Source organism: Microcebus murinus, chromosome 18, assembly GCF_040939455.1.
Source record: "Microcebus murinus isolate Inina chromosome 18, M.murinus_Inina_mat1.0, whole genome shotgun sequence".
Lineage (NCBI taxonomy): Eukaryota > Metazoa > Chordata > Mammalia > Primates > Cheirogaleidae > Microcebus > Microcebus murinus.
Window position 1 is genome coordinate 52,173,700 of NC_134121.1, and position 20,194 is coordinate 52,193,893.

Below are 20,194 nucleotides of genomic sequence, written 5' to 3' on the forward strand. Positions count from 1 at the left end.
CGAAGTGGGCATCCCGGGCATCCGCCCGCGCTCGGCCCCGCGTCGCAGCTGCTGCAGATTCGCCCGGGGCCGCCGCCTCCTCCGGGGTCTGGAAACTACAGGAATCTCCCCGCCCCGGCCCGGAGTCCTCCTCCCTGCAGGGCCCCGGGGCGGAGTCGCCCACCTGTCACCCGAGAGCCCCACGGGGGCGGGTCCGCGGGGCGGAGGAGGGGGAAGGGAGGAAGAAAAAGCGGAGGCCTCGAGGGAGGCAGGAGTGAGAGTGGGGTGGAGAGAAGAGCGGAGGAGAGGCGCGGAGAAGAGAGGGAAGCTCACGGGAGCCGCGCGGAGAGGGAGCGAGGAGCAGAAGTAAAGGGGACCTGAGACACCCAGAGAGGGGCAGGTAAGGAGGGGCAGGTGAACAGGTAGGAGGAAAGAACCAGGCTAGAGAGAGTGAGGAAAGGGCTGCGGGTAAGGGACAAGGTAAGATGAAAATCATGGCAGAAGGCGAATCATTGTACAGTGAAGAGGGGTGAAGGTCTTTCAAAGAGGGGCGGAGGAGGAACTAGGGCAGCTGCGCCTTTAAGGTTGCCAAGGCGACGGCTCTGGCCAGAGCGAGGCGCATTGACGTCAGCAGCCGAGCGCTGATTGGCTGCGGCCAGGTCGTTTCCGGTGGAGCCGTCGCCGAGCAGCTATCGCAGAGTGAAGACGGGCTGGAAGCGAAGCGCTGAGGGAGCTCGGCACGACGCAGCCTCGCACCTGCAGCCCCGTGGCCGCCGCCGCCGGTACCCAGGTGAGTGGGGTTGGCCGGGGGCTCCGGCGCAGTGAGTTTCGTCGCTTCGCCGTCCGTTTGGGGGCGCTGGACCTATCCAAGATGGCGTCACGGGGCGCGACCTGCAGGGGGACGGCCGCACCCCCTTCCCCTCCCCGGCCCAGCGGCCGCCTCCCCACAGGCCTCACGCCCCGGGCCGCGCCCCCGACTCGGAGTCCGTAGCCCTGAGGCCTCGTGGCCTTCGGACGTCCGCTCCCGCACGGGGGCCCCCGCCGCTCCGCTCCCCCCCTCCGCGGCGCTCGGGCCCCGGCCCTCAGCGGCCAGCCCCGGCCGTCTTCGCCCCCGCACGCCACGGCCTCCTCTCTCGCCCTCCCCCATTTCCTGAAGGACAACGGCTCGAGTTTGCCAGAATCCGCCATCGCATCCCCTGCCGGTTCTGGCTCATCTTGAGACCGAGCCGTTCTTTTTATGTCAGTTCATTTATCTCCTTTTTATCATTACCAGCAGTCGCTTTCTCTCTTAACGGAGTAATTCCTTCCACCCCACCTCCCGCGATGATCTTAATCTATCTCCTAAATTTCCTTCTGTCCCCTTTCACCACTTTCCCTTTCCCGATTTTTTTTCCCTGAGGCCTCCTCTCCACCGCCGTGGCCTTCCAACTAGAGTAGGATGAGGGGTTGGCCTCCCTTCTGCGTTTTGTGGTCATGACCGTGGCCTACGTGAAGTGAAGGGCATTTTCCTGGCCTTCCTCTAGAAAATACGCGGTACTTATTAACCCTTCCAGCTCAGTGCATGTGTGGTGCCAACCGACTTACTATCGAGATTCCCAAGAGATCCGTCTTTTCAGCAGAGCAAGGAAAGCTAACACTTCCTTAAGGTGACTCCAAGGAAATGCTAGTTGGCAGGTCGAAGGGGGTGCGGTCTGAATCAGGAAGTTTCTCGGTGTTTTAAATATTTCCTAGAATGTAATCCGTTTGAAAGAGAATTTTATCACAACTGAAATTCCAAAAGAAAGAATCCAAGTGTTTTCTTATGAGTAGAGACAATGCAGTGAAAGTTTTAAAGTAGTTAAAAATGAATTTTTTTTTTTACGGGGAGGAATCTAAGTTGTTGGGCTCTTATAAATAAATGCAAATACAGAATTAGTCCATATATATTTGATTGAAAATATTAAGACCATGAAATTTGGTTATTCACGGTTTCACACGGTGACTGCCTTAATCTTGGGGCACGTCTATTTGTGTACTATCTTATTACCAGTGTCATCTTTTTGGTCTTTGTAATATATTACTTGTTCCAAACAAATCAGAAAAACCCAATTTCACTCCTTAAGCCCAATTCTCTCATCTCAAAGACCCAGTGTTAAAATGATTTCTCTGATCAGTTGAATATATGTGTGGACATTCCTGAAATGCAATTGAATGTTTTGAAGAATAAAATGGTCTGACTTAATCATTGTTCTTGGTAGCAATGCAGAAAATTCTGCTGAAGTAGATTTTCAGTTCATAGGATTTGCCTGATTTGGAAAAGTGGCTGGTATAAATCTACCCTAAAGTAAATTAATTTTTATCTTTTTAATGTTTACTTCTGAAGTAGTAGCATGATTCTTTTTCCATGGCTTCTAATTTATGTGCTTGTCATGGAGCCACAAACTTTCTCATGGTCTGTTAATTAGTCTACTTGTTATTGACCTTTATCTTGAAAGTTGTCAAAACAAAATGAGTAACAGGGTAGCACTTCAGAATAGCTCTTTAATCTGGTATTCTTTTACATTTACAGTTTCATCTCTGTGGTTTCAAGTGCATTATAATTGGAAAAGTCTGATTATTATTGAACTCAGTTGCTGAGTATAGGGGGACCAAACTCTTATCTTCTAATCTTAATTGCTTAGTAATTAGGAGTTGGAAGGAAAACAGTGTATGACCCTGTTGTTAAATTACTAAGCTTTTAGTTCCAGGATAAGGTTAGCTGCTCATTATTCTGTCTGTTTGCTTTATTTCACATCAAGGTACCATAGTTCGAACCCTCTAACATCCATTTTAAATGCAGTTTATCCTACTGAATCTTCATGTAAATTAGAAACTTAAGCGTTTTAACGTGTTTCTGTCCAGATGAAGAAAATGTTTTGACAATTTTTGTTCATATCTTACAGTTTACTTAGTAAGGAATTCTCCCCTCCCCTGCCCAAGGATTTTCCCTGTTTTACCACTAAGTCTATTATCTAGGGCTGGCATCTGGTAGAAGAACCAGAAAAAGGGTTGCTTTTAAAACTCATCTGAGGTTTCTTTTATGTTTTCTTAAAATTTTGATTATGCTAGTAGTTGGCTAATCAGATCCTTTCTCCATTGGTTTGTTGTGTGACATTAGGACACTCCCATGGGTTAGAAGTTACATAGAGGGAATTTCAGCCATTCTTCGTTGTGCTTAGTTGCTTTCAAAACTTAGTGCTGACTTGAGTGCCCTTTTGATCCTCTGTCCTGTTTATCATTAACACACTTCCCACGTCATCATGATTTCTTTTGCGAGGGAGAACAGCATGGAATTCCCTTAAGGGCTTGACTTCTCAGCAGCCGGCCTCTGCAGGGGATAGTGGCTCACACTTCCTCTCAGGAGCTGAGGTTATTGACTTTCACTGTTGCCTACCAGAGCCTAGATCTTGCAGCAGGAACTAAATGAAACACTTAGAAACACTTACTTAGAAGCTAGTTCTGTACATATTTTATTCCCTACCCCTTACCTCCCTGTTTAAAAAACAGATCTACTTAGAGAAAAATCGCTATGAACCAGTTGCTTAATGAATTTAGTAAGTCAAAGGCCAAGTTGGCATTTGCATTTATAGTTTACACAAGCATATGTGTGTTTTTTCTTGCAGAGAACCATGGCATCTGGCAGCACTGCCGCCAGTGAGGAGGAGCGCAGCCTCCGGGAATGTGAGCTCTATGTCCAGAAGCACAACATTCAGACACTGCTCAAGGATTCTATTGTGCAGTTGTGCACTGTCCGACCTGAGAGACCTATGGCATTCCTCAGGGAATACTTTGAGAGGTTGGAGAAGGTAAAAATAAATGTGGAGAGATGATATGACCTTGACAATTGTTAAATTCAATGCTGTAGAATGTTACTAGTTTGTATCTTTTGGAAGAAAAGGAATTCTGACCAAGTAAGAAGCCTAAACAGAATTTCAAATAAGAAATGAAGTTAAGCAATTTGTAGTAATTTTAAAATTCTAATTTTAAAATATCAGAAAATGAATCTATATGTTAAGTTTACATGGCTAAAAAAGAGTTTTCAAACATACAGTTTCCAGACTTTTAATTAGTACATAAAACTGACTATAACAGGTAATACTGGTCAGAAGTAATATAGCAGTTGTAAGAAATGAGAAATTCTACAGTACTTGAAGGCAGTTAATGCTTTTTTTTTTTGACAAAGCAAGTAAGCTTAATAAACCTTATCTCATCTTTTAAAACTAGTATAATGAAATATTTGAATCTATCTTGTGACCGATATATCAGAAAATCTGAATTAGGGAGGTCCATTTTACTGTACAGTAATCTCAGATGAATTTAACTATAGAGTGGAGGAGATATTAAGATTAATGGTTGTCAAAATTTTTGTCTATTGTTTTGGTCAGGACTTGTTTCCCCTTGAAAAAAATTAATCCAGGTTTTATTTTTTGTTCATCCTTATATATTTGTCATTGTGACCTACATATATGGTATATGCTTTCTAAGAAGAATGATAATTTTGTATCAAGGACAATGCTTAAATTCATTTTTCTCAAGAAAACAATGAAAATGTCTAGATCACCAAATGTTTTGAGTAGTTTGTGTGATTTGCTTCTGTAAATCAGTGGGATAAATTTCTAGCTTTTCTTGTGTATAGTGACTTTTTGAGGTGGTTTGTAATGATTATGAACCAGTTGGACATTTCTTTGGCATATGATTATTAATTTTTTAATTGTATAATAGAAATATTTGCATTTCCCATTTGCTTGGACAATTTCTTAATTGGCATAATTTATTAGAGAATCTGTTTACTAAGGTTTAAAAATGTTTAGTTCTGGGATCAGGTATTTTCTACTGTTTTCTTGAAAAACTGTTAAAGTTGGTATTTAGTATCATGATTAGAATAAGTAAAAAAACAAAAATGAACTCTCTGGGAGGCCAAGGCGGGCGGATTGCTCGAGGTCAGGAGTTCGAAACCAGCCTGAGCAAGAGCAAGACCCTGTCTCTACTATAAATAGAAAGAAATTAATTGGCCAACTAATATATATAGGAAAAATTAGCCGGGCATGGTGGCGCATGCCTGTAGTCCCAGCTACTTGGGAGGCTGAGGCAGAAGGATTGCTTGAGCCCAGGAGTTTGAGGTTGCTGTGAGCTAGGCTAACGCCACAGCACTCACTCTAGCCTAGGCAACAAAGTGAGACTCTGTCTCAAAAAAAAACAAAAACAAAAACAAAAACCAAAAATGACTAGTCCCTATGACTGTAATTTTGCTGTCTTGGAATTACATTAGAAATTTTGGCTTTCTCCTTTTTAAGCAATTTCTAGATAATGGCAATACTGTAGAGCCAGGCCATGGGTATTTCTTATTTTGAAATCAAGTGCGTTCCTGGAGATCTGGTTCTGAAATGGGTCACTGTAAGGTGATCCCTCATCTTTGGACATCAATAGAAACCATCAAATGTGAGGGGATTAAGTTGGTGAGACATTAAGTATGTATCTTTTAATAGGGAGTATTGAATGTGTGGTGCTAGTTTCAAAGCCACTAGTTACCACAATACTGTTTCAGGACTAACCCATGTGGAAAACAAGAAATAATTATTAAAATACTTTTATTTTTAAATTATTAAATTTAAATTATTTAAATTAAAAAATTTAAATTATTAAAATACTTACAAATGTGATTTTTAGATTTAATGTGTGTCGGTTTCTTTACCTCTTAATAAAAGTCACAGCTTAACACTTTTTGTTATAATTCAAGGGTCTTTGTTTATTTGCAAATATTCCTTCAGCCAGGGTTGACTATAGATACCTCGACCTTCAAATAACTAGCTTTTCAACTTTTTAACAGGTTACTTTTGTGTATATTAAGTATTAATTTGTATGTTGAAAATACAGTCACATTTTTGTCACCTCTTTCCCCATGTTTCTGGGGTTACGTTTCTGGTACTTTCAACTACTCTATAAGAAATGTACCAAACAGCTTTCACAGTTGGTCTGTTGAAAGCTTCTGCATTTTAATTTAGACAGTCATCTAAAATTCAAGTCCTTTTTCACTCACGTATTTCTTAGAACCTTGCCTGTCTGATAGGTAAGAGGAATTTTAACAGCAATGACCTTTGAGTTGTCTTCTGTGTGCCAGGTACTGTGTGAAGCACTTTACATACATATATACTCATTATTTCAAATATGTGAAGTAGGTGATTATTACCATTTTACAGAGGTAGCAGGTAAAACTAAAAGAAATTGAGTAACTTGGTCATATAGTGTTGTCATCAGCTTTTGCTACAGCAATGTATAACTCTCAAATTTCAGTAACTTACTATAACAAACCATATTTCTTGGTCATATGCAGCTCTTCTGGGCTTAGCTTGTCTTGGCTTCTTGACAACATGTCTTGTTTTGGGGCTAAATGGAAGGAACAGCTACTATATAGGGCAGGCTGTTCTTACAGCAGAGAGAGGACAAGCTCAGGGCAGGCAGAGCCAAACCACATAAGCAGGCATAGTATGGCATGTCCACTTACATTCCGTGGCCAAAGCAAGTCTATAGCCAAGCCTTAAGTCAGTGGGTGGGAAGTACACTTTACCCACAGGGAAGAATGGCAAGGGCAGGGAGGGAACAGATAATTGTGAAAACTTATTAAGTTGGGGGTACAGAATTTGAATTTAAGAGTTGAGAACATAATGCAAGATTTAATGCAGAATATAATGCAGAATTTGAACCTGAGAGAGGAGAACATAACCAGTGAATGGGAATTTTTTAAATTTTTTATTGATAATAGTATTTGTACATTTTTGTGGAGTACATGTGATAATTTGTTACATGCATAAAATCTGCAGTGATCAAGTTGGGTTTTTAGGGTATTTATTATCTCAGTTAAAGAGCCAAAGAGGAAGGAGACTTACAGCCGGATAACAGCAGCAAGAGAAAGGATATAAAAATGTATCATAGTACATGTTAGAAATTGGAAATCTTAGTAATGGCTCTGAGTCGTCAGGATTAGGTTATATTCAAATTGCTGTTTTAAAAAGACTTAGTAAAATCCATGAGACAATGTTAAAATCAAAATGCTTTTGTTATTTCAGAATTATCCTAAAAATTCAGTGAAGTGCAGTCCCAAATGAGATATTATTTGTAAAATTTTTTTTTTTTTTGAGACAGAGTCTCACTTTGTTGCCCAGGCTAGAGTGAGTGCCGTGGCATCAGCCTGGCTCACAGCAACCTCAATCTCCGGGGCTCAGCGGTCCTACTGCCTCAGCCTCCCGAGTAGCTGGGACTACAGGCATGTGCCACCATGCCCGGCTAATTTTTTGTATATATATATTTTAGTTGGTCAATTAATTTATTTCTATTTTTGGTAGAGACGGGGTCTCGCTCAGGCTGGTTTCGAACTCCTGACCTTGAGCAATCCGCCCACCTCAGCCTCCCAAAGTGCTAGGATTATAGGCGTGAGCCACCACACCCGGCCTATTTGTAAAATTTTTAATGACATTTTTGTGAAATGCCACTCAATAACAAATTTAGAGGGGAGAATTTGTGTTTTTATTTATACTTTTAAACTTTGAATTTAGGAGCTTGAGTTTTATAATTCTGTGTTAATGTGAAAGGGAAGAACCTTACTAATTCAGGGACTATCAGAGTGAATGTGAAGTGAAGTTTCTAAAGAATGTATTTCTTTAAAATAGGTTACATATTTACATATTTCAAAATTCTGCAGGTACAAAAGTGTGTAACAATAAAAGGTGTCCTTCCTACCCCATTGCCTTCCTTGAATGCTGCCAATGTTCTGGAGATAATATGTGGGCACTTACAGACAAATTCATATATAAAAGAGCTTCCTATTGGTTTTTTCCTCCAACATATGTGGCTTTCCATTGTGTGAATGTATTGTAACTTATTTAATTGTCTCTACTCTTGACCATTTTGGTTGTTTTCAATATTTCATTCTTAAAAACAAGGATACAGTGAATAATTTTTAATACATGTCATTTCACACATATGCACATCTTAGAATAAATTCCTAGAAGTAGAATTATTGGATTACTGGGTCAAGAAGTAAATAAATATGTTTGTAATTAAATATATACAAAAATATTAAAGTTATTTTTGTTGCATTAATATGTTTTTCTCATTGTATTTTTTCTTAATTGAAAATTAGAAAATATAGAGAAATGAGAAAAATAAAGATAACCCTTCTCTCTAAAAAAGAAGAAAATAACAATCAGTCATGATTGTACTAATAGAAATGATTACTATCAGCACCTTGATGGTGGTGGTTCTAGACTTTTCTTGCTGCATATATACATTTCTTAAATTCATCTTGATGCCAGAAGCAGGGCTGAGAACCATGCAGGAAAAAAAGTGGGCATCTCTTTAATTTCTTTTTCCATCAGATTTTTTTCTAGAATAATCATTAAATGCTAAGTTTATTTGGAATTTGAGAGATGGTTCAGAAAAATAATGGAGAATGGGTCAAGTGAATGAGAAGGTAGAAAATAAGACACATTTTTTTTTTGCTTTTACTTTAAGCTTAATAACTCATTCTTTTTTTTTTTTTTTTTGAGACAGAGTCTCGCTTTGTTGTCCAGGCTAGAGTGAGTGCCGTGGCGTCAGTCTCGCTCACAGCAACCTCACACTCCTGGGCTCGAGCGATCCTTCTGCCTCAGCCTCCCGAGTAGCTGGGACTACAGGCATGCGCCACCATGCCCGGCTAATTTTTTTTTTTTATATATATATCAGTTGGCCAATTAATTTCTTTCTATTTATAGTAGAGACGGGGTCTCGCTCTTGCTCAGGCTGGTTTTGAACTCCTGACCTCGAGCCATCCGCCCGCCTCGGCCTCCCAGAGAGCTAGGATTACAGGTGTGAGCCACCGCGCCCAGCCAATAACTCATTCTTAATATGGGTCTAGAGGAATTTCTTCTTAAGGCTTTTGATTTGAAAAAAGTATTTAACTGTTTATCTCAGGTTTTATGTGAATTGGTTGAACAAGAAGTAGTTTTTAAAGGCAAGTAAACTCTTTTTGTTCTAACTTCAAGTATAAACCCTGGTAATAAAGAATGCTTCTAGCTCTGCTGGGAGAAGTATTAGATCTGATTTTATTTAAATTCATGGTTACCATCATATTTCATTTTTTGTATATATCTGGGATCCAGGCTAGAATGTGAATTCCACAGGCTCAGGACCCTCTCCTGTTCGTTTTTATAGTATACTTGCCTAATGTAGGCCTTAGTATGGCAGGTCTAGAAAGTGCTTATTGAATTAGTGGAATAACTCCATAATCTAGACATTCTTGAATCACTTTGCTGTGCTTGAATTGGGAGGTCTGTTGCTATCTGCACTAGTGTAAAAAAACCTGACTTCCAGGATTTTGTCTTGTAGTTGGGTGCATCACAAATCATTGTTAATACATTATTAAAATGGATATTTAACTTTTTACTCACATGTTATGTGTCTTTATTATACTAGTGGTTTTTTCATTAATAATGTGTAGTATCTGTTCTCATGTGAGAAACAGTCTTTTGAGAGTATTTCTTTTCAAACTTTACTCTCCATTTTTATTTCGATTTGGAATCAGCCTTTTCCCCTTGACTTACATTGTAATATAAGAAGAGATTTGAAGTGACTGAGACAGTCATTGTATATAAGAATACCAACTTTACATACTCATTTTACAGGAGGATCTCATTTTATAAACCTGTACTTTTCTTTTAGGAGGAGACAAAACAGATTCAAAATCTGCAGAAAGCAGGCGCTCGTGCAGACTCAAGGGATGATGAAATCTCTCCTCCTCCACCCAACCCAGTGGTTAAGGGTCGGAGGCGACGAGGTGCTATCAGCGCTGAAGTCTACACAGAGGAAGATGCTGCTTCATATGTTAGAAAGGTAGTTTTGATAGCTAAACATTGGGGAAATATTTTGGGATCCCACTTGGTATTTATCTAGTTTCCTTTAGTGAGTGTATGCACTATTTTGAATATAAAATAACAAACAGGATAGAGCTTAATCTGTGCTGTACACTTCTTGGGTACTGGAGAACAGGTTTCTATAATAGCATGCCATCAGAGGAAATAACTAATAGTGGTTATTAGTGAGTAATTGCATTTTGGAGGTTTGTCATTTCCATGTCCTCTTGTTTTGCAATAGAAGAAACAGGCAGTACTCCTTTTTCTCTTGAATCATGGTGTCAATTTTTTGATATCCTCTAGTTCATGTTGCAGCTTTTAACCTTTTATCTTACAAACTTCATTTGTCCTAATCTGTTCCTCAGAGCCAGCCTGACATGTTGACTTATGCTATTAGCCTTTATGGAGGAACAGAATTGTCCTGGTACTGGAGGCTTGTGGGACTAATAGCACATGATTACAGAGTAAAAAATGACTAATTGTTATAAAATATTTAGTTTTGCCTCAGAATAATGACCTGGTCAAGGTGGTTTTGGTTTGTTTCTTTAGTAGGTAACTGGGAACCAAGTATCAGGCTGTAAAACAGGCCTGGCTGTGATAAGGAGATTAATTAGTCAGTATTTGTTGAGTACTTCATGGATCGAAGATAGTACATGTGTGTTGTGGTGAAAGTATTTAACTCATAGCAGTCCTGTTTGAATACAGTGATGTGCCTGACATGTAATTTAAATGCAGGTTGCAAACAAAATGTTTTTGGCTTATGGAGTTGTCATTTGACCTTCAATTCTTTTCTAGGTTATACCGAAAGATTATAAGACAATGGCTGCTTTAGCCAAAGCTATTGAAAAGAATGTGCTGTTTTCACATCTTGATGATAATGAGAGAAGGTAGGTATAGGTTCTTTCTTATAGTACTTCTCCAAAAAGGATGTGATCCCAAATGATTCTCATCATTGCAAGTTTTAAATCTCTTAATAATTGTTCACCAGATGACAAACTGGGCTGAAAGTCTGGGAGCTTTAATTTTAAGGTTAATGTTTCAGATCCACAGAAGATGAGAAATATAACATGAGGCTTTCTCTCTTTTGCAGTGATATTTTTGATGCAATGTTCCCAGTTTCCTTCATTGCTGGAGAAACTGTTATTCAGCAAGGTAAGGGCAGCTATTTCTGTGGCATGTAGTATTGTTACAGGAGAGGAGGAGTTTTTTGGTTTTGTTTTATTGAAGTTTGTTTTTCTTTTTTTGGTGGGGGTCCTAGAGTGCTGTGGCATCAGCTTAGCTCACAGCAATATCAAACTCCTGGGCTCAAGCGATCCTTCTGCCTCAGCCTCCCAAGTAGCTGGGACTACAGGCATGCGTCACCATGCCCGGCTAATTTTTTTTAATTTTTGGTAGAGATGGGGTCTTGCTCTTGCTCAGGCTGGTCTTGAACGCCTGAGCTCAAACGATCTGCCTGCCTGGGCCTCCTAGAGTGCTAGGATTACAGTGTGAGCCACTACGCCTGGCCAGAAGTTTGTTTTTCTTTCAATCCTTCCATTTCTCTTCTGTTATACTATTGGATTTTCCTATTTTTTTAATTAAAATTCTCTGAGCTTTTTAAAAAGAACACTTCCCCAAGGGACTAACATTTTTGATACAATTTTATTTATAATTACTGTTAAAATGCTTACATTTTTATTTTGAATGTTATATGGAATTTCAGAATTGTATATATCTCATATGTTCTTTTATATTATTAATAACTTTATAAGTAAGGAATAAACCAAACATTTATGTTCATTATATAGCTCATCTGTTTGTAAGTTTCTATGTCATCTGTAGATTCTTACCTTTTTGCTTACATAGACTTACATGGATATAATCTTTTAGATATTTTCCTCTTTTTTCCCCTTCATATTTATTGACATTTTCATGGGTGTTTATAAACCATATATTTTCCTATTTTGTGGCAACTGGATATTTTGCTATTAACTATTTGAGTTGTTTCTAGTGTTGTGTATAGATGCCATAATTAATAACTTATACATGTATGTGGCTTTTTTTAGTTATTTCGGAGGTATTCTTTACCATGAAATGACTAAAAAATTGATCAATTCTATGACTTTTAAAATATATTGCTGGGTCGGGCATGGTGGCTCACGCCTGTAATCCTAGCACTCTGAGAGGCTGAGGTGGGCAGATCATTTGAACTCAGGAGTTCGAGACCAGCCTGAGCAAAAGTGAGACCCTGTCTCTACTAAAAATAGGAAAAAAGTAGCTGGACAACTAAAAATATATAGGAAAAATTAGCTGGACATGGTGGCACATGCCTGTAGTCCCAGCAACTGGGGAGGCTAAGGCAGAAGAATTGCTTAAGCTCAGGAGTTTGAGGTTGCTGTGAGCTAGGCTGATGCCATGGCACTCTAGCCCCGGCAACAGAATGAGACTCTGTTTAAAAAAAAAAAAAAACAACATATATATATGCTGGTTTTTTTCCCTGAAAGATTGTGCTAATTTGTAACACACTCGTCTCTCATGGCACCATTATAAAATGAGCTTATTATTACTTTATAGTAACTTGATAGTTTCTTTTTGTTTCTTTTATTTGCAATATGCTTCTAACTTTTTTACTTTCTTCTCTTTTAGGTGATGAAGGGGATAACTTCTATGTGATTGATCAAGGAGAGATGGATGTAAGATTTAATAATAGCAAAAATTTGTTGATAATCTTAAAAGTCAATGTAGTGATTTTTATTACTTCTAAACAATAGAATAGTGTTTCTGAAGGGCAGTTACAGCCCTTATGTGTCAAATTTCACCATTCCCTTTTGCCAAGTATTTTTATGATGCAGAGACACTTTTTAAGGGTAATTTATCTAGCCAGACATGCAGTTTAAAACTTTTGCTGGAGTAGTGGTTAAGAAGTGCTTATGTGGGCCAGGTTTGGTGACTCACGCCTGTAATCCTGGCACCCTGGGAGGCTGGAGGATCACTCGAGGTCAGGAGTTCAAGACTGGCCTGAGCAAAAGCAAGACCCCATCTCTACTAAAAAATAGAAAGAAATTAGTTGGACAACTAAAAGTATATGGAAAAAAATTAGCTGGGCATGGTGGCACATGCCTGTAGCCCCAGCTACTCAGGAGGTTGAGGCAGAAGGATTGCTTGAGCCCAGGAGTGTGAGGTTGCTATGAGCTAGCCTGACGCCATGGCACTCTAGCCCCGGCAACAGAGGGAGACTCTTGTCACCAAAAAAAAAAAAAAAGACATGCATACTGTGTAAGGGAGAGTCTAGACCTGGGGTCCTCAAACTTTTTCAATAAGGGGCCAGTTCACTGTCCCTCAGACTGTTGGAGGGCCACTGGAGAGTGCAGCACACATTCCACACGTGCACACTGTGGGCCTGGGATGAGTCGGCTGCTAAGCAGGACAGGCAACGGCAGCAAAAACACCTGGCAGGCCAGATAAATGTCCTGCGGGCCGCAGTTTGAGGACTCCTGGTCTAGACTCAGCTATTAGCTATGATATTTAATACAGCTTTCTTAATTCTGTACGTCTTGTTTCCAGATGCAATGGGGATAAATAATAGCGTATGATATTTTAGGATTATTAGAAAATTCAGTAACCCTGCATAGTATTCTAAACGTATATGATTGGTATTAATACTCTGCTAATCATTCATGATCATCCCTAACAAGCACTTTTTCCTTATCAGATAATTAAACCAGGTAAATCATAGATGCTCTTAATTCATATAACTCATTGTCAGAAATCACCTGTTTTGCTATATATTGAAAACATAATATATTCTGTTTTTTAAAACAAAGCTCAGGATTTTGACCTTTTCAAAAGGTTTGATGATATTTAACACTTAACTTGTATGTATATGCAGAAAAAACACTTCTTTGCTGTCATTTGTACTTTAGGTCTATGTCAACAATGAATGGGCGACCAGTGTTGGGGAAGGTGGGAGCTTTGGAGAACTTGCTTTGATTTATGGAACACCTAGAGCAGCTACTGTCAAAGCAAAGACAAATGTGAAATTGTGGGGTATTGACCGAGACAGCTATAGAAGAATCCTTATGGTAAGAGACCATGGTTTTTTTGGATTGTGCTTTAGAATTCTAATCTATGTAACTAATGTTTGAATAACATCACCAAATTAAAATGAGAATATTCCTTTTAATGATTGCATATTTTGCATTAAGCCCAATTTAGCATTATTCATTATTATACCATTTGAGACCGTGATATTTTAAAGCAAAAGTTTGGCCAGAAGTAACATGGGAAACAAAATGTGTATAAGTAATGGTCAGCTCATGTTTGGAAATTTATCCATTTGCTGCTAGGTACATTGTAACTTACCTAATTTACCCATCACAGATAGCATGATAGGTGCTGCTTTTAAGTGCATAAAGGTATTTGAGGTCATTCAAAAGTAATCAACTTCCCTAAACTGGAAGTGGGTTGTCAGTAATGCAGTTGTCATGTCCCCTTTTGTTAAATAAAATAATAAAGTCATTGGAACATTCTGGTGACACAGTCAGACTTTTTGAGGACTTTGTAACACGTTTATAGAGTGGATGTTGAAGTCTTGGCTGATGGTATCAGTCATTTTGAAGGGTTTTCTTAGATTTGTGTAGTGCTCATGTGGCCGTTTGAAAATATGCAGTCTGATGCACTTGGAAATTTTTCTGTATTTGGAATATATATATACACATAAACAAACATGTATACAATCATGACCAATGTTTCAGTCAGTGATGGACTTCATAAACAATGGGTGGTCCCATAAGATTATAATACTATATTTTTACTATACCTTTTTTATTTTAGAGATGTTTAGATACATAGAAACTTGCCTACACTATTCAGAACAGTATATGCCGTATGCTTTTGTAGCCTAGGAACAATAGGCTCTATCATATAGCATAGGTGTGCAGTGAACCATACCATCTAGGTTTGTGTAAGTACACACTGTGATGGTCACACAATGATGAAATCACCTAAAGAAGTCTTTCTCAGGTGGAATCCCCTTTGCCGTGCAGCGCATGACTCTATACATATGAAGGTATATATATTTTGGGGAGGGAGTGGACTAAGGCAATTTATGATGTAAGGATATTTTAGAGAACTGTGTGTCTCCCCCCTCTTATCCCCAGATGTATTTAGCAAACTTTGCAGTATAAGACAACTTGGTTAAGTCTGGGACCTTTTTTGTAGGGTGAGGGAGGATGTCTGTAAGTGGCAGCAGTTTATTTCCTTACTTCAGTGGGGCATTGGCATTGTGGGGAAGGATCCCGGACTGGGAATGAATAGTCAGCTATAGTCACGTATGACTTGGTTGTTTTTAGAGAACTAATTATTTGGTTATTTGATATTTCACTGATTGGTGGTGCTGTGACCTTCTTTGACCATATTCCTGGTGTTTCTCTTAAGAGCAAGTTACTAAGAGCTTTTTTATAGAACTGAACATGGGCTCACTATCTTCAACATGAAGAAAAATGATCACAAATCAAGAAGTAGCAGCAGCAATCTTTGACTTGTTTTTAAAATTCATTTGAAACTTAATATTTATTATTCCACAGCTATGTGATAATTACACATTTTAGGGATATAACTTTTGTTATTTTTAATTTATAGGGAAGCACATTGAGGAAGCGGAAAATGTATGAGGAGTTCCTTAGTAAAGTGTCTATTTTGGGTGAGTTTTAAATAAGTGTGTTGAATTTGCTAGCGTATGACAATCCATTAATTAGAAATGACTGGATTTGGAAAAAGCTTTCCGAACAGATATGCTACTCATTCATTCTTTCTGAAGAGACAGAAGGGCTGAAAGTGTCCCCTTTTCTCCTGTGCACATTCACAGTTATTTCCTCTGTGACTTCTGTCTCTGTTGTTCCATCATTGAGTTTATTGGTTCAGGAAACTGAGTATTTCTAAGAATATATTTCCTTTGTGAAACGATAAGTGTCATTTGCTGGCATCCTCTGAAACCCAGAGTTTCTTGAAATTTAGAGTAAAGCAGGTTAATTGAAGATGTGCATTTTATTTTATTTCTGTGCATTTTATTATGTGGACTTGGAGATACTGTTAGACCCTGTTCTTCAGAATGGGTGAATGGTGATTTTTATAAGGTAACTATTTTCTGCCATTGTTTTTGTTACAATGAATTGACTCCTGCATCCCTTATTTGTCCTTTCTTTGAAGTGATTCCATTTGTTTTGTGTCTTGGATGTTAGTTTGTCCTTTGGAAATAAAAATTATTTCCTAGCTCCTCTTAGGTTCCTAAATAAATTCAACTGAGAATTTAAATAGATTACATTATTTCTATAAGCCTTTGGAATAATATAGATAGTCAAACTATTACTTTTGGGTACTGTAACTTTTGATTTGGTTGATGGCAGTCTTCAGGAATACTTAATAATTATATATTCTTATTCCACTGGGTACAGTTGGTATAAACTAACCTGTCCATTAGGTTACTGCAGTAAGGATCTAAAGGCATCTGTAGGTACTATGAGAATATGAGAATCCTCCTGAGACTAGTGGTAATTGAAGACAGGTACCATATTTAAACCGAGACACTACTAGATTGTTGAATGTGCATGGTTATTTGGTTAAATCTCTTTTTGCTTTGTTTTAAAATTTTTAATACCACTAGATAACATAGAGAATTTTTTTTTATTCTTTCAGAATCTTTGGACAAGTGGGAACGTCTTACAGTAGCTGATGCATTGGAACCAGTCCAGTTTGAAGATGGGCAGAAGATTGTGGTGCAGGGAGAACCAGGGGATGAGTTCTTCATTATTTTAGAGGTAAAGAACTGAACACTTGATAATTTAAAAAGTTGTACACTGCTTTTTTTTTTTTTCCCTCCAGATCACGGGAAGCAGTATACACTGTTAAGAGGGAAAAAGTGGGCTAATTCTGATTGATAGCTTTAATTTTTAAGAATACCTGACAATTTTATTTAAGAATTATCTTTTACCTTGAAATGCTATTGTTTGGTTTTCTGTCAGGCCACTACATTTTAAATGAGTTTGAGTCAGAATTCTGGAAGGATCCTAGGCATGAATAGCCAAATTGTAAACAAATCCAATCATTTAGCATAACAAACTGAAGATTCTGTGCCATCCTTTTTAAAATGCATGTTTTGGGGCTATTTGACAAACAAGGATCAAGGGTAATTAAATTCTAAAAGTTACTGTGTTTTATATTTTCACAATCTATGGAAATGTATAGCAGATACTCTTGCTGGCCAAGCATATCCAAATAGCAAATTTCTGTTACTGTGGCTCCATATTTGCTAACTGGTTTTATTTAAACCAAGGGCTAGGTGGTAAATAAGTTAATCTTTGTGGGCCATAGATTTCTGTTGCAAACACTTAACTCTTGTCATAGTGCGGAAGCAGTCATCGACAATACATAAATGAATAGGTGTGGTATTCCAAATAACATTTTATTTATAGAGCAGGCAGCAAGCTTGGATTTGGCCCTTGGTCTATAGTTTGCTGACTCAAGTCTGCACCATGCTAGTACCTTAGCTTGATAAGAAGAACCTTGCTAGCAGGAGATGCTAGTTAGTTAACCAGCAGGCTTACGTAGTGACTAATTTTCAGTCATCTTTAGTCATATGAACACAGATGAGTTGAAATAACCACTGAATCCTTACCTCCCTGCCTTTTTTTTTTTTTTTTGCAGAGTAGCTACAATTGCAAAGGGTATTTAATATGCCACCCTGGGTTTGAAATTGTTTGTTTTGCTTTTTGGTGATTTTATTACAGGGGTCAGCTGCTGTACTACAACGCCGGTCAGAAAATGAAGAGTTTGTTGAAGTGGGAAGATTGGGGCCTTCTGATTATTTTGGTATGTGTGGATTCCCTCAGTAAATACAGAAAGTGAAATACTTTCTTTAAGTCACCTCTCAGATATTGAGTCTTTCATAATTTTGTCTTTTTGTTCTCTTGAATTTATTTATTTTATTTTATTTTTTTTTGATACAGAGTCTCACTCTGTTGCCAGGGCTACAGTGAGTGCCGTGGCCTCAGCCTAGCTCACAGCAACCTCAAACTCCTGGGCTCAAGTGATCCTACTGCCTCAGCCTCCCGAGTAGCTGGGACTACAGGCATGTGCCACCATGCCCGGCTAATTTTTTATATATATATCAGTTGGCCAATTAATTTCTTTCTATTTATAGTAGAGACGGGGTCTTGCTCTTGCTCAGGCGGGTTTTGAACTCCTGACCTCGAGCAATCCGCCCCCCTTGGCCTCCCAGAGAGCTAGGATTACAGGCATGAGCCACCGAGCCCGGCCTGAATTTATTTTTTAATTGTGAGATTTTGATCTTTACTCAGTTAATAATTTATTGTTTCATATCTATTGTGTTTTTAAGTGCCAATGTATCTGTTTTCTTTCTCAGAAGTGCACCTCTTTGAGGAAATGTTTTTCATAAAAGTTAGCCTGCTTTTACCCTTCTCCTTTTCCCTTCCCCAGGTGAAATTGCACTACTGATGAATCGTCCTCGAGCCGCCACAGTGGTTGCGCGTGGCCCCTTGAAGTGCGTTAAGCTGGACCGACCTAGATTTGAACGTGTGCTTGGCCCATGCTCAGACATCCTCAAACGAAACATCCAGCAGTACAACAGTTTTGTGTCACTGTCTGTCTGAAATCTGCCTCCTGTGCCTCCCTTTTTCTTCTCTCCCCAATCCATGCTTCACTCATGCAGACTGCTTTATTTTCCCTATTTGCAGCATCAAATGGCCACTGGCATCACAGCTTCTTGTCTGTTTATATTAAAAGTTGCTTTTATTCCACCGTTTTTAATTTGGAGCATTAACTGAATGCTCATACACAGTTAAATAAATAGAAAGAATTCTATGGAGACTTTGCTGTTACTGCTTCTCTTTGTGCAGTGTTAGTGTTCCACCTGGGCAGTGAGTGCTATGCTTTTTAAGGTGAGGGCAGATCCCAGCACCAAATGAATTACCATAGAGTAATGATGTAACTGTGCAAAAATTTTTTAAGTAACATAATTTTCCAGTTATAAGCATATTTAGACTGTGGCCATATATGCTGTATTTCTTTATAGAGTAAATGATTTCTCGTAAAGCTCTAAGGATTAGGAAAAATGGATATAGAAAAATCTTAGTACAGTAGAAAGACATCTGCCTGTAATTAAACTAGTTTAAGGGTGAAAAAATACCCATTTTTGCTAATTATCAGATGGATATGATTGGTTCAGTTTTTTTCCTTTTTAACCAGAATTTTTGTTTGCCAAGCTAATTTGCCTGGTTTTGTTTATATCGTATTATTAACATTTCCTCTCCAGTTCTGAAATATTTTTAGATGTGGCTATCTATACCTGCCTTTTGAGTTTGAAACCAAATCATAGACTGTAAATATTGGGTTATGATTTAATTACATCTGCCCCAGCTCACATATTCTGATTAGACCTTTATCCAGCTAGTGCCAAATATTGATCATCAGATGCTGAATTGAGAATAAGAATTTAAGGCCTACACTCTGGTTGTTAACTTAGAGCTTTTGGTTAGCGTACAACCTTCAGTTGACGCCTGTATAATCTCCTATGCTCATTAAACTCCGATTCCAGGAGATTAGATTTGCTGAGACTAGATATAAACGGGACACATTTCATAACAGAGAAATGAAGGTGATTTTGCAAAAGGGAGAAATGCTAGGTAGACAAACTTCAATGTGCGGAATTTTTCCCCACTAAATTTACCAGGATGTGAGATTCGGGAAGAAATTTTTTTACTTCGGTTTAGCTTTTTTTTCCTCCTTTTTATGTCAACTAGAATTTTTGGTGGGGTGGGGGTGGGGTAGGATGTATGTGTGTTGTTTCAAATTGGTCTAAAAGGCTATCCTGCTGGAAGTCCTGCTTTTCTATCTAGCATTTATTTCTCTGGCAGACTTTTTTTTAAAAAGTAAACTTGTGTTTTGAGTCTTAACTGTATTTCAGTATTTTCCAGCCTTATGTGTTACATTATTCCAATGACACTCAATGGTTTATTTTTATTATTGTTATTTTTTAAAACAAAATTTCACAGTTCTGTAATGTAGGCACTTTTATTTTCATTGTGATTTATATATGATGTAGGGTTATTTGGGAGTGACTGCAAGCATTTTCCATCTGTGTGCAACTGGCTGTGATTATTGATATCCTCTCCTACCCTTTCCCAGGTAATTTAAATCAGTAATGGTAGATTTTTTTTCATAGATTTGAAAAGCTTTTAGGTTGTTACTAAATTTAGAGTATAAATCTGGGAAAGAGGTTTTATTTACATTTTAGTATGGGCTAGAAAGCCACCTTGATA

General features: G+C 38.5%; 1 protein-coding gene across 2 annotated transcripts; it reads left to right on the forward strand.

Moving 5' to 3' along the window:
• The first annotated feature begins 227 nt into the window (after positions 1–227).
• Positions 228–18,743, forward strand: PRKAR1A (protein kinase cAMP-dependent type I regulatory subunit alpha). Of its 2 annotated transcripts, none has more exons than XM_012747443.3 (11): positions 228–379; positions 3,621–3,803; positions 9,691–9,861; positions 10,677–10,768; positions 10,972–11,033; positions 12,507–12,553; positions 13,784–13,942; positions 15,501–15,561; positions 16,554–16,675; positions 17,645–17,726; positions 18,354–18,743. In XM_012747443.3, the coding sequence occupies exons 2-11, from the start codon at positions 3,627–3,629 to the stop codon at positions 18,524–18,526; spliced, it is 1,146 nt and encodes a 381-aa protein (XP_012602897.1). In that variant the 5' UTR covers positions 228–379; positions 3,621–3,626; the 3' UTR covers positions 18,527–18,743. The 2 variants fall into 2 exon arrangements, with proteins under 2 accessions (XP_012602897.1, XP_012602896.1); XM_012747442.3 differs by lacking the exon at positions 228–379 and adding an exon at positions 433–769.
• Positions 18,744–20,194: the final 1,451 nt, after the last annotated feature.

Excerpts from the sequence above, each read along its gene's own strand:
- PRKAR1A (XM_012747443.3), top strand. The coding sequence starts at position 3,627 with ATGGCATCTGGCAGCACTGCCGCCAGTGAGGAGGAGCGCAGCCTCCGG. Across the intron at positions 10,769-10,971 it reads CTTGATGATAATGAGAGAAG|TGATATTTTTGATGCAATGT; the intron begins GTAGGTATAGGT and ends TCTCTTTTGCAG. Across the intron at positions 16,676-17,644 it reads AGTTCTTCATTATTTTAGAG|GGGTCAGCTGCTGTACTACA; the intron begins GTAAAGAACTGA and ends ATTTTATTACAG.